The sequence below is a fragment of the Solanum stenotomum genome, chromosome 7 (assembly GCF_019186545.1).
Source record: "Solanum stenotomum isolate F172 chromosome 7, ASM1918654v1, whole genome shotgun sequence".
Classification (NCBI taxonomy): Eukaryota; Viridiplantae; Streptophyta; class Magnoliopsida; order Solanales; family Solanaceae; genus Solanum; species Solanum stenotomum.
This window is the reverse complement of record NC_064288.1, coordinates 2,385,577-2,401,241: the sequence shown is the minus strand read 5'-3', so window position 1 is coordinate 2,401,241 and position 15,665 is coordinate 2,385,577. Positions and strand designations below refer to the sequence as shown.

The 15,665-nt window shown below is 33.3% G+C and overlaps 2 protein-coding genes and 1 long non-coding RNA gene across 4 annotated transcripts in view; 2 read left to right on the top strand and 1 right to left on the bottom strand.

Annotated features, from left to right (window-relative positions):
• The window catches only part of LOC125871041 (piezo-type mechanosensitive ion channel homolog), a 320,324-nt gene that overhangs the window by 180,490 nt on the left and 124,169 nt on the right, over nt 1-15,665 (top strand). The gene's annotated exons all lie outside the window — the stretch shown is intronic.
• Nucleotides 13,833-15,655, bottom strand: LOC125871064 (probable indole-3-pyruvate monooxygenase YUCCA10). Its single transcript, XM_049551652.1, has 4 exons — nt 14,776-15,655; nt 14,446-14,685; nt 14,243-14,365; nt 13,833-14,082 (listed from the first exon to the last, which is right to left on the bottom strand). Exons 1-4 carry the CDS (start codon nt 15,502-15,504, stop codon nt 13,912-13,914), a joined length of 1,263 nt encoding a protein of 420 aa, XP_049407609.1. The 5' UTR covers nt 15,505-15,655; the 3' UTR covers nt 13,833-13,911.
• Nucleotides 15,042-15,665, top strand: part of LOC125871094 (uncharacterized) — a 33,755-nt gene continuing 33,131 nt past the window's right edge. The window contains exon 1 of one of the 2 annotated variants that reach the window (XR_007446969.1): nt 15,042-15,176. This is a non-coding gene — a long non-coding RNA (uncharacterized LOC125871094). The remainder of the gene's footprint in view (nt 15,177-15,665) is intronic. The other variant, XR_007446970.1, reaches the window with a different exon arrangement.

Here is a 15,665-nt window from a genome sequence, read left to right as displayed (position 1 = left end):
TTTTTAAGTAAATTCATCCACCTTCTCTGTGTCAGATTCAGATCATTTTGAGTAAATACATGTTGTAGATTACGACGATCAGTAAATACCTCACATTTGACACCATAAAGATAATGCCACCAAATCTAAAGAGCAAATACTACCGCTGCCAACTCCAAATCATGTGTGAGGTAATTCTTTTCATGCACCTTTACTTGTCGCGATGCATACTACTACTAGATTTCTAATGTCGATTCTAATTAATAATTCATCAATGACTAATAAAAGACAATTCTATGCAATTCTGAAAGAGGGAAAGATCCTTCGACTAGAATCATTTGATTATATGGACAATTTCAAAAACCAGAGTACCACATGGGTGGATATATATATGAATCCAAATCTGCCGAATCACACATGTTATGATCTTCTACATCCTGGGTCTTCCCGTTCCGTCATCTGGTTTATGTTCTTCATATAGCATTCAGACCGAATGATACTATCAAATTACGTCGATACTTCCACATATTATGGGTAACGTAGGAGACATCTCTATTTTTCCCCTGGGAATATTTAGAATTCCCATTGCTTAACTTTCAATTCGCCTCTGACCATCAAATGAAATGTGAATAATACGTCCTCCTCTCTTTGAAAGAGGGGGCGCTTCCGGTTCTGTCGGTGCTTGAAACAATCTTGTCTTCTCCATATTACTATATCTCTAGAGTCAATAATTTTCTATGAGAAACTACTGAACTCAATCACTTGTTGTCGTTACTCTTCAGTTTTCTGTTGAGGTATATCCTGAAGAGGTACTCAAATTGGATCAGTGATCGACTATAAACATTCTTATCTTGCATTAACACATCATCTAAACACGAATGTGAAGCATCACAATTAACAATAAAGTCCTTACCTTTCACCGGTAGTGGTAGAATAAATGTTGTGGTCAAGAGAGTTTTGAGCTTTTGAAAGCTCTCTTCACACTTTTCAGTCCATTCAAAGGGTACCTCCCTTTTGGTCAATCTTGTCAGATATGTGGCAATAAAAGCGAAGTTCTTCACAAATCGACGATAGTATCTAGCGAACCCCACAAAACTCCTAACTTTAGTCACATAGATAAGCCGAACCCAATTCTTAACCGCTTCAATCTTTTAGGGATTTACCATTACCTCTTTCCTCGAAACTACATGCCCCAAAAGGCAACCGAAGTCAACCAAAATTCACACTTAGAAAATTTTGCATACAACTTTTGTTTCCCAAAAACACCCAGAACAATACGAAGATGGTTGGCATGCTCTTCTTTACTTTTTGAATAAACCAATATGTCATCAATAAATACTATAACAAATGAATCAAGAAATGAATTGAACACACCATTCATCAAACTCATGAAAATTGTAGGCGTATTTGTCAACCTAAATGACATAACTAGAAACTCAAAGTGCCCATAGCAGGCCCTAAATGCCATTTTTAGTATATCCTCAGGCCTAATTTTTAACTAATGGTAACCAGGCCTTAAATCAATCTTAGAGAAAACAGATGCACCCTGCAACTGGCCAAACAGATCATCTATCTGAGGTAATGGATACTTATTCCGAATGGTGACCCTATTCAATTATCGATAGTCTATGCATATCCTCATACTACCGTCCTTTTTCTTAACAAACAAGACATGGCACCCTACGGGGAAGGACTAGGACGGATAAAACCTTTATCAAGAAGTTCTTGGATTTGAGCCTTGAGCTCTCTCAACTCTACCGGGGCCTTGCGATATGGAAGGATAAAAATGGGGTGTGTACCAGGTTTCAAATCTATGCAGAATTCTATATCTCTATCCGGAGGCATACTAGACAAATCAGTAAGGAACACTTATCTAAATTCTGACACCACATGAATAGATTCAATAGAGATCGGCTCAACCTCTAGGCTAGTACACTCATTCCCAATCTAACTTTTCCCTACTCAAAATTTCTAGAGTCACGGACTTAGTATTACAATTAAGCACATCATAATAGGGGGACAACCAAGTCATGCCTAAGATTATGTCAAAGTTAGTGATATCCAAAATCACCAAATCAGCCTAAGTCTGAAAACGCATAAACAAGATAAGACAAGCACGATAGACATAATTGACTATGACATACTCTCCAACTTGGGTAGAAACATGGATGGGGGCATCTGTTAAAGAATGACAAAAGTCCCACATCGGTGGTTAATGAGGTGGGTGAATCCTTATAAGGCTTAGGCAATCCTCCTCCCTTTGAGCTAGCTTTTGGGGTGTGAGTTAGGCCTAAGACCTAATCTAACACCCCAAAAGCTAGCTCATAGGGAAGAGGATTGCCCAAGCCTTATAAGGAGTTCACCCATCTCATTAACCACCGATATGGGACTTTTGTCATTCTTTAACATCAAAGGGAGGAGGATTGCCTAAGCCTTATAAGGAGTTCACTCATCTTATTAACCACCGATGTGGGACTTTTGTCATTCTTTAACAGCATCAAGTACATTACAAATCATATCAAATCCTAAGGCAAACTGAACGGACACATAAGAATAAGTAGAACCCGGATCAAATAACATATTAGTCATCCGGTCACAGACAAGAATAGTACATGTGATCACTGCGTCAGAAGACTCTACATCGCTCTTGCCTGGAAAGGCATAACACTGATCACTGTCATCTTGATGGGCGATTTCCCTGCCTGGTTGTGTCGTACCTCTGTATGTGTTACCATTTCCCCGACCTCCATTGCCTCGTTAATTTCCTCCTCACCCACCTTATGGATGTCCTCGACCATTATTACTATTTCCCGCGGGTACCACTGCTCTAGTCTACTGTGACACGAAATCCAGCATGCGCGGTTGAGGACAATCTCTCCTCATATGCCCAGGTTCTCAACAAATATAACAAGTGCGATTAAAAGATGGCCTGCTGCCCACCAAAGGTACAGCTCCCTGGCTATCCTGAATCACATTCTGAGGTGCAGTTCTCAAGTAATTACCTGTAGAAAAGGGCATAGCGGACTGAATTGGTTGGGCTACAAGTGTCGACCTCCCTGAACCTCTGGAGTAAGAACCCTGGAAGTTACTTGTGCTCTAGACGGATCCTCTCTTCCTCAGTAGTCACCAATTGCGTAGCATATCTAGACAAAGCATGGAACTTAGCCTCATAAGCAGCCACATACATACCATCTTGCTCCAAAGCCATGAACTTATCCTTTTTACGATCTCTCAAAGTCTGGGGCACATACTTGTCCAAAAATAGAGCATGAAACTGGGTCAAGTGAGTGGGGGTAAAGCTGAATATTTGCACTCTACATAAGCTCTCCACCATGCTTAACCTCACCTTGAAGCTGAAAAGTCACAAACTCTACTCCATGTTGATCGACAATACCCAACTTATGCAGCCTCTCATAACAATCTAAGATGAACTCATAGGCATCCTCACTATCAGAACCATGGAATACCAGAGACTTCAATTTCAGAAGTTTGGTCAACATTTCGTGTTCGTTTCCAGTCAGTACTGAACCCAACAAAGGACAGAAAAAGGCATTAGTACCTACAGTTCCATCCATCTTGGGAACAATAATAGTAATAGGGGGATTGGCGAGAGTTTGAGTTGCTTGAACTGCGGGAAGAACTCCAGGACCAACTAATCCTTTCAGGAACGACATAATCTGTTGAGCTAGCACTGGTCTAAAGGAGGAATACCTATAATCTCAGCATGCACCTCTTCCTCTTGTCCAACATCCTCATCATTCTCAATCTAAACATTCTCATCTATCTCTTCGTGATGCGAAGGAGGATTCTCATTTTTGGGAGCATTCTCAACCGGAGCTCCACCCCTAGCGGGTGCTACCCTTCCTCGGCCTCTACCCCCTTGCTCGTCCTCTACCCCTGCCTAGACTGCGACCTCTCGCTGCGGATTCCTCAGCTGGATTGTTGACAGGAGATGTGGGCCTAACACCGTTGAACCTAGTGTTAACTATCTACGGACAGAAGAGTGAAGGATATTAGATATCAATTTGGGTCGCCAGATACTAATTGGAATCAAGTTATAGCATGAAAGGAGACAGGAGAAAACAGAGAGATTTCTTACAATCTTATAGCCTCTTGAAGAAAAGTACATACCTCTCCGTAACGTTCTGTAAGACTCTACTAAACTCGTTTTGGTACACCGAGATCAACGAATCTAGGGCTCTAATACTAACTTTGTCACGACCCAGACCATCGTGATTGTCACCCACACTAACCCTCCGGTGGGAGAACTATTAATACTAATTAGCTAACTCAAGAACTACACATTTAAATATACAGAAGTAGGTTTAAATGTAAGAAATAAAGTAGAGTTCCCATAAACTTCAAAAGTTTAAAAAACGACTATCAAAACATTGCGGAAATATTCCCTAGAACCTGAAAGTGAATGCACCAAAACTCTAACAAAGAACCATAAGTCTAAAGAAAAAAAGGTACAACCCCGAAAACTAAAACAATTGATCATCTAGAGTACTAATCTAAGTCCGAATAAGAGGGACTCCACAAAAAAAGAATCCACGGCTACCTAAAAGAACTAACTCACTCTTGAATTCGACAGATCACCAGTCTCCTAAACGAGGTCTGTCAGTAGTCGCTTAAAGATGCCCTGTACTCAACAAAGAAAGAGCAAGTGCAGTATCAGTACACAACCATATTGTACTGATAGGATCACATGGCTATTCCAGTAAGTGAAACATATACAACAGTTACAACTCAGTAAACATACATATACAGGATATAACACATATATCGATTAACTTACAATTCCACAGTTCTCTTTAACAAGTAATCACAACAATTCAATGGTCCTCTCATGGAACCCATACCCAAACTGTTAGTGCACCGAAACATGGTACCCGATTCAAGTTAGTGTGTCAGAACGTGACACCCATTCCAATATGTATGTCAGTACATGACATTCGATCCCAGTTAGTGTGTTGGAATGTAACACCCGATCCATTCAACAAGCCACAATTACAATGTACATTCTCAAAAGCATACAATCAAGTGTTGATTCATGGCATATAATCATTCATTCATACTCATTTGCGATAGGTGTGATCAATAGTGCAACATTCGTATACATACATTACAATGAAGCAATTGCTAGCATACATCACACAAACAAAAAATCAAACCATCAACTGCCTCGAAAACAAGCTTGAATCCTCCTAAGAAACTTGATTCTTCCCTTTCCAGATTCGTTTCGCTTGTTCTAGGTCTACAAACAATCAATTCAATACGAGGATTAATAATTAAGGTCTAATTCACTTAGTTTATGACAAACCCAAGACCCAAATTATGAACCTAAGGTACAGCTAGGGCTTTTTCCCACCATCCAATTTAGTTCAAAACCCTCCCCCAACAATATATAATCAAGACTCTACGTTTTATGAATTGCAAAATGGATTTGGAGAGTGAAAACCTTATCTTTAGCACCGAAAGTCGTGGAAAACTGTCAAAGGGTCGTCTCCTAGCTCTCAAGAACAAAACTTACAGAAAATAACGATTTTGGAGTTTTAATTATGACTTAAATCGCGACTTAGCCACTACGGGGGGCCCCATCCCGCCACAGCTGCCTAGCCCTGGCGGGAATAATCCCACCCTGGTGGCTTACACAAAGACAAAACCTCAGAATTTGAGTTCCAATCCCCCATTTCACAACACACCTTCAAACCAGGACGTTCAAAAATCACATGCCCAAGCTAAGATCAGTTTCGGGAGTTCTACTCGCCTGAATTTGATTCTATAAAGTCGTACGGGTTCCTTAACGTCTTAGCTATCTACTCATGTGATCAATTATGTAATTAGATCCCTCATTCATTACCAGATTTCTCTAGACCTCACTGACTTCGATTTCCTCCAAATTTGGACTAGGCTAGGAATTCTCAAGTTACTACGAAAAAAAATTTCGGTTCAAAATATTTCCCTGTTGGCTTTTCTATAACGACGAAAGCAGGTCGTTACACTTTCATCCCTGATTTTTTTATTTAAATCTTTAAATATAACAAAATTTATTATTATTTTTTCAGTACGAAAGATCGTATCGTTCATTCAATCTTGATTCAATACGGAAATCGATACCATGAATTCTAAATTCAAATTGGTATCATAGTGTATGAATTAGTATACAAATTGATATAAATTAAATAAATATCACAATTTATAGATACCAATTTGTATACAATTTTCATACACTAAAATAGTTAATAAAATATAAAAATGGGTGATTACTAGTTTGCATACCAACTTTTACATGCATTATACATATTCCGTATGATATATGAAATCACTTTATAAACCGATTTCATTTATTATATAATCTAAAGTATATCTTCTAAATTGGATATCATAATCCATAAATATTAATGTGTATAATAATTTCATAAATAATTAATAAAATATAAAATTTATTAAGCATCAATTTTTATACTAATTTTTATAGTCATTATACACATTACATATAAAACATGTTTATGTATAACTGATATAAAAAGATTAAGTAAATCCATTTGTATATTTATTCCATAGATACTATTTATATATCCATTCTATATACATATAGTTTTCGATGATATATTGTTTACGCTCCAAAAGTGAACATACTATATTATATATCAATTTCATATAATGCATAATTAGAAAAAAATCTTTGATACCTGTTTTAAGACCAAATGAATATGTTAATAACTCAACATAAATATCAATTAGTGTATTTAACAGGTATATAAATTGGTTTAAAATGGTAGATTTAGCTAAAACGTGAAAATCAAATTTAATAAAGTTTTCATATATTAATAAAATTTTACTAATGTACAAATTTGTTGGGCATCATTTTTCATACATAATTCGATAACCAATATTATTACCAATGTTCAACTTTGCTTGATTTTTTCAAATTTGAATTTCTTCACGACAAATTTTGCTTCTACAACTTAGATCCTTCTTGAGAGTCTTGGGCAAGTTGTCACATCTAGTGTAACAAATTTATTTGATTTTTAAGGCAAATTTATCAAAATAAAATAAAATAGTACAAAAACATAGAAAATGAATTAAAAGAGAAGAGAACTATGGATGAAATATGGTTGAATGTGGATGAAACATAATATTGAACGACTTTCATTCCTCTGGTTATGACCACAGATTCTTCTGAATCCATCAACATTAACACTCCCACTCAAATAGATCTTTCTTTCCATAGAAGCGGCTCTAATGTAGTACCAATCAGTGTCATATGGGGCAAGTTTCTTTAGCCTACCAATCTTGACGATATTAGTCCACTCAGAAAGCTTCATCTTTTCAGAACGCTTGCGGCCTTCATCTTCGCTGATGCAAAACTCTCTCAAGAAGGAAAAAATGGAAATATATAGTTAAAGAATCATTAGTTGAAACTAATTAACACACAATTAGTACTGCTACAATGGAGAGAAGATTCACATGAATTTCATCATAGTTGTGATTTTTTTAAAAAAGAAAAGATTAAGGAGAGATGTTTGGAATTTCAAGTACTATTACGAATTATTACCTTTTAAGGAGGCATGTAACATTATAATTCCTAAATTGTAGTCAGATAATTACCTTGGTAACTGCTATAAAAAATGCTTCTTATTTTCTCTTTCNCGAAAATCCAAACCGAATAGTGTAAAACCAAACCAAAAAACCGAATGCACACCCCTACATGTAACATTATAATTCCTAAATTGTAGTTAGATAATTACCTTGGTAACTGCTATAAAAAATGCTTCTTATTTTCTCTTTCCAATATTAAATACGAATATAAAAAAATTAATAAAATTTAAATTAAATTAATTAATTTGAATTTGTTATCACTAGTAATTAAGTTATTGTATTAGTAATTCCTAATTAATAGATGGAAAAATTATAGAAATCTCACATTTAAGTTTACTTATTACCAATATCCCCCATTAGTTTTATAAATTTCAAAAATCCCTCATTCTTCTCTTTAAGGCAAAAATCTTCCGGATACAATATTTTTTACGCTAAAAAATAGAGTTCATCATTTCCTTAAACTTCTCCCCACTTTCTCTCCTTAAACTTCTCCCCATTTTCTTTGACAGTTGATTTCTTCAATATTTTTCAAAATCAAGTCTCTCTTTGTGCATACTCTTGGTAATTTTGTTACTTCTCTTGAAATCCTCTTTTGTTTGTTCTTCTAACTGTTGAAGCAGATGAATGATACTAACACTAATCGTATATATGACTATGAAGATATTGGTTGGGCGGAGAACAGATTGAAAAGTCTACACGATCCATTGTTAATGGAGAATGTAAAAGATGGAAAGAAGAAAAAGGATCGTGCTTCATATTCAAAAACCCAGGTTCCTACAACCCCCCAAAAAAGGGGTCGAAAATTTGCTCCTGCAATTTCTCGACCTTCATTACCTGAGGTTAGGTTTTAGTTCTTCTTATTTCGAATGTTGTAATGGTTTTTGTCAGATTTCGTATTTAATATATCGTTATTCTCTGTAATCAATTGATACACTAACCCTAAGTAAGTCAAGTTATAATGTATTTTCTTTCAAGTGTTATAACATGCATCTTTCAGTAGATCTCAGTCATTAATGTATCATCCGTGTTTTGTTTATGGATCTGTATGTGTATCTGGTATTTCAAGTTTCATAGTAAATGTTGTATCAGTTATATATAAGATACGAATTTCTAGATACACAACTATCCATATATAAAGCATCAATATCAAGTAACCATTGTTATGGGACAAAATTTATAAATTTTGATACAGAAATCATACATGCACATCAAGCGTACTTGCTGATACAAAAGTTCCTTTGTAAGCTCCACCAAGATGTACACCGTCAACAAAAATTAGTGGTCTACAATAGTCAAAACCCCTCATTAGTGGCCTTAATGATATGAACAAATACATGAACTAATTTTCCTCCGACTTATGCATCCGTATATAAGAATTTGGATACACACTTTTCAACATATATAGATATTTAGGCAACTGTCTATATCCATTCGCAAATTTACTATTTATCATCTCTAATGTATGCTCCTTAGCACGCCATGCTTTGTGGTATGAAATATCAATCCCATACAGCGCTCTAACATCCTCAATAACATCATTTGGTGTATGAATTCTTTTATGATTGTGCAATTTAGGCATTGCCACAACACTTATAAACCCAACTGTAGCTTGAACCTTTGTTAATAACCTATCCCTTATCGGACATGTATGCTCACTATTGAAGTACCTCACTTTGAATAAATCCGATTTCTTCCTAACAGATGCACTCAATCTCCAACAACAGTCATATGATGAACACAATAATTTGTAGTTGCATTTTTTCAGATACATTAGTAAAATATATAACCGATACATTAAAACAATAGATTCTTTACATAACGATACATTGCAGTTCTACACACATCAAGTTGACAGCAATAATGTATCATCATTATTCTACATTAACATAAGGTGAAATGAATCTGATACTTTATAGTAATCTTACATTGACAAAAAGCTTAAAACAAAATATTAACCAGTAAATATTCATCAAATCATAATTGTATCAGCTTTATTATAATAATGCATCATTATTATTATACAAATATATAAAGTCAAACGTTTAATGTATCATAATTTTAACCAGTATTGTATCCTTACTGTTTCAAAAAAAATACAATGATGCATTAATCAGAACAATCATATATACATTAACACATAAAAGAACAATCATATCAGCTGTAATGCAATAATGTATCTTGATTTTGATACGCTTACATAATATACCTGATACTTTATAACAATAACATTGTAACTTACAACAAATAAAGTAGACAAAGCTCCATACCTCTTGTTATCAGATCTCTTTACTTTGAAATTAAAGTTATGTTTTATTTTGTATTTTGTCATTACAGATATCAGAGTGGCTTTATCCTTGTACAATTAATCCACTTTCACGCATGTATTTTTTGTATCTAATATGTAATTCATCACCTCCAACTCTGGTATATAACACGACTCACCATTTTTTTTATTCTACCAAGTTGAGAGCGAGTGTATCATGTTCAGCACCTTCAACACAGACGATTGAACCAGTTGACACATCAAAACTTTCAATATCGCCAACATCCCTATCAATTGTTTCAATACAAAGGGGATACAATCCAAATCCAATCTCGCGTTTCTTCACCTCTACGTACAATTTTACTCCCATATTAGTCCTTATACTCATTGGAGAGGAGTTTCCTTATACAATGTATCGTATTTCAAATTTTTTTCTCGACTCATCAATATTGAACTCAGCCGCAATTGTTGAAACTAGATTCATGAAGGAAACATGTTCACCAACCAATATCCCCTCACTCTTGTATCTTTCATATTTAATCTCACTCTCCCAAACTCCAGAATGCCTCAACAAAATTGATATGTTCATTATCTATCCGATTAAACTCACAACAACAAATTTGATTCTTAGTCAAAGTCTTCTTCGTTGAAACAGAGAAGAAGATGAACACGATTTGAATCCTCCAATTCTGATTTGATTTTGGGAATCACGTTTCTATAATGTCGCGAAACTTATTGGCGTGATTTAAGGGATTTGATTTTCCATTTTAAATTTTCATTAAAAGCGCAACAAAAAAATATGTAACCTGCACTTAATAATGTATCTGACTTGCTTTATTAATGTATCAGCCCTTATTATTGTATCCGAGTTTTTAAATTTTTGAGGAATTTCTATAATTAGAAATTTTTAAGGGATAAATTATAATTTTGCCTTAAAAGTATGTGATTTATATAATTTGCCCTTAATAGATTTATATGATGTAATATAAGATCTTAAATACATATAAGGAGTAATTTTTCCTTTAATTTTCACATCAAACATAAATATGACAAGTCTTAAAACAACCACCTCCCCATCCACGCTCTCACCCTCAATTTACTTTTAACTCTCAAATTTATAAAATTATATTTTAGCACTAATTCTTAACTATAATAAGACATATTCCTTCATTTTTCCTCACCATTCTAACTATTAATAACTAAGCTTGTGCACAAATCGGTCCAACTCGAATTGTTGGACAAATTCGAAGCAATTTGGATAGTATAATTTAGTTATACAATTCAAATTTGATTTATAAATTCAATTATAAAATATTATGATTTTTTTTATTGAGAATATTGTTGGGTATATTTACAATCTGACCCAAACAAGAAATTGAACTGCGTAAACGTGGCTAAAAATTATTAATACCAAAACATGTGGTTGCATTTGTGAAAAAACTCCAACAGGTAACTGAAAAACATATAGGAATATTTATTTTGAGAAAGTTATTTTTTAGCATGAAGAAATATACAAAGCGAGTCTTAATAAAATATGTTACTATTATGCTTGCAAGCTAGTAGTAGCACAATCTATTTATTTATTTATTTGGAACCCTCGGGGCCACCGATAACATTTGCCACCGTCTATATCCAAACAACCACTCAACTTTGTTCTTGTTTGGCCATTTATATGCTAATATAATTAATAAAAGGCTTAAGTCATACGTAGCCCCTTAAAGTTGTTCGTATAATTCACTTAGATACTTTAACTAAGACTAGTACCTATTGAACACTTTTATTATTCAAAACAAGTACCTATTGAACACTTTTTGCTGACGTGGCAAGAAAGGTGCAAATCACCTACGTTTAGCGCGTCAGAAGGGTACTTTTAGTTTTTTTTTTTAATTCTCTTTCTTCTTCCTTCTTCATTAGTCATAACTTCTTCAACGCCACCACCTTTTCCATAGCTGCCGCCGATGTTGCCACCCCCATCGCCAATCTTATTCATCGGAAAAGTTCCTTTCTTTGTTTTCTTCTTTAAAAGTTTAAATATGTACTCAAATAATCAGATCTAAAAAAAAAGAAAAGAAATCACCTCTCCTTCTACCTTTCTCCATGCTTTGCTTAGATGATTATGTAGTCAATGATTTCATTGGTATCTAAAAAATTATAGGTGGTTCATGTATTGATTAATTTTTATATATATGTAATTTGCTATTTTCAACTTTTAGAAAAATTAGATCTGAAAAATAAAATTGTTGAATTAAAAGGGTTGGAAGGTGACGACGACAATGGTGGCCGGACGGAATGGCATTTTGAAATCAAGAATTTCCATCGATAAGTTAAATCATTTGAATTGTGAATCTTTCCCTATTGATCATCAATAAGTTAAATCATTTGATTGCTCAGAGATAAGTTGATGTCTCCACTCCATAGACATGAGATGAATTAGTTGTTCATCATTAGTTTTGTAGTTGATTCCACTGCAACTTCCTTTTCCTTTATTTCTTCTTTTTTTTCCTCAAAACGCCACATGTACGTCACTGATTTGTCAATTTGCCATGTCAGCGTACGTGTATTACACACATTTATATCTTTTAGCAGATTGTCAAAAAGTGTTTAAAAGGTTCAAATCCGAATAAGTAGAGGTGTTCAATAGGTACTAATATTAGCTAAAGTGTCTAAGTGAATTATGCGGACAACTTTAAGGGGCTACGTATGACTTAAGCCTTAATAAAATAATGTATATGGCATGTGCATTTCTAACCGTACATGCAGGAGTAGTAGGTATCAGATGAATGAATAAGGATGAATGTCAAAAAATTGCTGAGACAAAATAAGAATTTGAAACATGTATCAATCAATATTTTTATTTCCAAATAAATCTAAATTATTTAAAATGTATGTAATTATTAATTTTTTACATTCTATTTTGTGGGTGACAATTTGAGACACTTTCTCTGCCATTTCATCTTCAAAGGGGTATTAATATCACTTTAAACAAGTATAGGTGTGTAATAGATAGTCAGAATAGTTAAAATATATAACTGACTTTTCGAGACAAGTTCAGGGGGGAATTTATGTCTTTTCTCAATGTCTTATGAAGCGTAACAGCCACTACAATATTGATGAGTTAGACCTATTTTTATAATTAAAGGTAATACGAAATATTATACAAGTAAAAATAATATTCCAATAAGTGACATACTAGGTGATGTCTTAATGCTATTTTTTATAAATATTTCTACTACTTCTAGAATAATTTTGATAGTTTGTGTAATAATTGACTCAATTTAAAAAGTTTTTAAGACTATGATTAATAAGAACTTACATATAATATAAACATTTATGGTATTATGTAACATATAATAATTTATATATAACTATTTCAGTCCTATGAATTATTACAAAAAAGATATTATACTATCAATTGAAATTACAAAATAAATATTATACTAACAATTGAAAGAGAGAATTAACTATCAAATTTATAATTAACTATTAGAATATATAAGTGATTACATAAACATAAGATCTCTTTTTTTTAAATTTGGTTTTAGGTCTCGCATCCAATTAAGTTGTCCATGATATTCTTGATATTCTGGGTGGGATGACATCTCAATATATGTGATAAATTTCAATCTTGTATCTATAAATTACACAAAAACAACTTTTTGGGATTCATGTTGTAACCGTCCGAACTCCTAAATTGCTTTATTGCAAATTTAATTTTAATTAAAGTAAACTAGAATTAATATTAATATACATCACAAAAATATTCAGGAAAATTTAATGGATAAATTATTAATTTGAATTACATATTATAATAGTTAGTAATAATTTTTTTACAAATTTTAAAGATTTAACAATTAATACTAAATTGACTAATTTTCAATTGAAGTTTAAACATGAGTCGATACTCAAAATTCAACACTAATATTACTACTAATCTTAAATTCTCTCACTCACATTACATTGCATAAAAAAGAATTAAATGTCATAATGTAATTTAACTAACCAACATTCACATCCCTTCATGTCTAAGACTCTAAAAACTTTCACTCAACAAAAGCAATAAATAATTATTTAGAGAGCAGAGAGTTGATATGTGTGGCTATGTTTTGGGCATCAAATGCAATCCCATAAAGTCCTCTTCTTGATAACCCCACACAATAGAGTCCATTCTTCCCCTTCCAATGCTGTGGAAATTCTGACTTTGGTAATCCATCTTCATTCAACAGATAATCATCTCCCTACACAACAAACACATATAAAGTGAAAAAAAAAATGTTTATAAAATCATCTCAACTTATTGTCATTTTCTTCAAAAAAGCAAATGTAGAAAAAAGAGGAAAATGACACAGCAAAGAAGACAATTTATTATTATAATATAAAGCAAAATAAGTTACCTACCTGAAGCCAATTGTGAGTAGTTCTCTTAAACCCAGTAGCAAAAACAATACCATCAAATTGATGAATTTTACCATTTTCCAACACAACATCATTTCCTCTTATGCTTTTCATTGCAGGTAACACCTGTCACCATCATTTTTTTTAATCACATGAATCAGATACAGATACAGATCGAATTTCGAGAGTCAAACAATTTATGTTACCTGAATTTCACCAGACTTGATCTTTCGATAAGTCCCCACATCAAAAACAGGGTACTTCCCATACTTTATTTTACAAGCAAATGGTCCTTCTTCTGGCCTTTTCACACCATAATACTTGCTTATATCTCCATACATTAACTTACTTAACATCACCACTATAGTATCCACCACTGTATATGCAACTTTGTACTTCAACAGCATCAACCCCAAATATCCCATTTCTCTTGATATCAAGTGCATCTGTAAGCAGGATTAGAAATTTGGGATTCTAAATTTTAGGACAGAAGAATAATATAACGAAAAATATTTAAAATAAAATTAATTCATTACCGGGCTTCGAACAATGATGGAAGTATTAGCACCATTATTAGCAAGATCAAGTGCAATTTCCATGCCTGAATTTCCACAACCAACAACTAGGACATTTTTACCCTTATACTTCTCACCATTTTTGTATTGAGTAGAATGAAAAGCATCTCCAGTGAAACTTGCCAATCCAGGGACATCAGGGGTAAAAGGGTAACTAGCTTCACCAGTAGCTACAACAAGAAAATTACAAAAATACTCTTCCATTTCATCAGAATTACCATTTCTAACCTTAACATTCCATTTTTTAGTAAATTCATCAAATTTAGCAAATTCAACTTTTCTTTTGTAAAAAGGGGTGATATTAAAATGAGTAACATAGTCATCCAAGTATTGAATGAATAGTTTTTTTGGTATATAAGTAGGTGAAGTAGAAGGAAAAGGAATATAAGGAAGTTGACAAAATTGTTTAGCTAAATGAAGATGAACTCTATCATAAGAATATTTTTTCCACATAGGAGAGTAGCAATCTTCTTTTTCAAGGATGAGATTTGATATACATAATTTATTTAGACATGCAGATGTAGCAAGACCACCAGGCCCACCACCAACAATGATAACTATAGGAGGTTCATGATTATCAAATGTTGTCATGACTAAAATTGAGAAGAAAATTTGATGGTGTTGAGAGAAAAAAAAGATGAGGGATATATATATACATGGAAATATACTAGAGGACAACTTTGGAGTCATTAGAATTTATTTATTTTTTTGACTATTTTAGTGTTCATATGGTGACTTATTAATTTTTCTTTTCCTTTTTTTATTTTGGTTTGATTTGGTAGATTGTGTTAATTTATGGTGACTTATTAATTTTTCTTTTCCTTTTTTTTATTTTGGTTTGATTTGGTAGA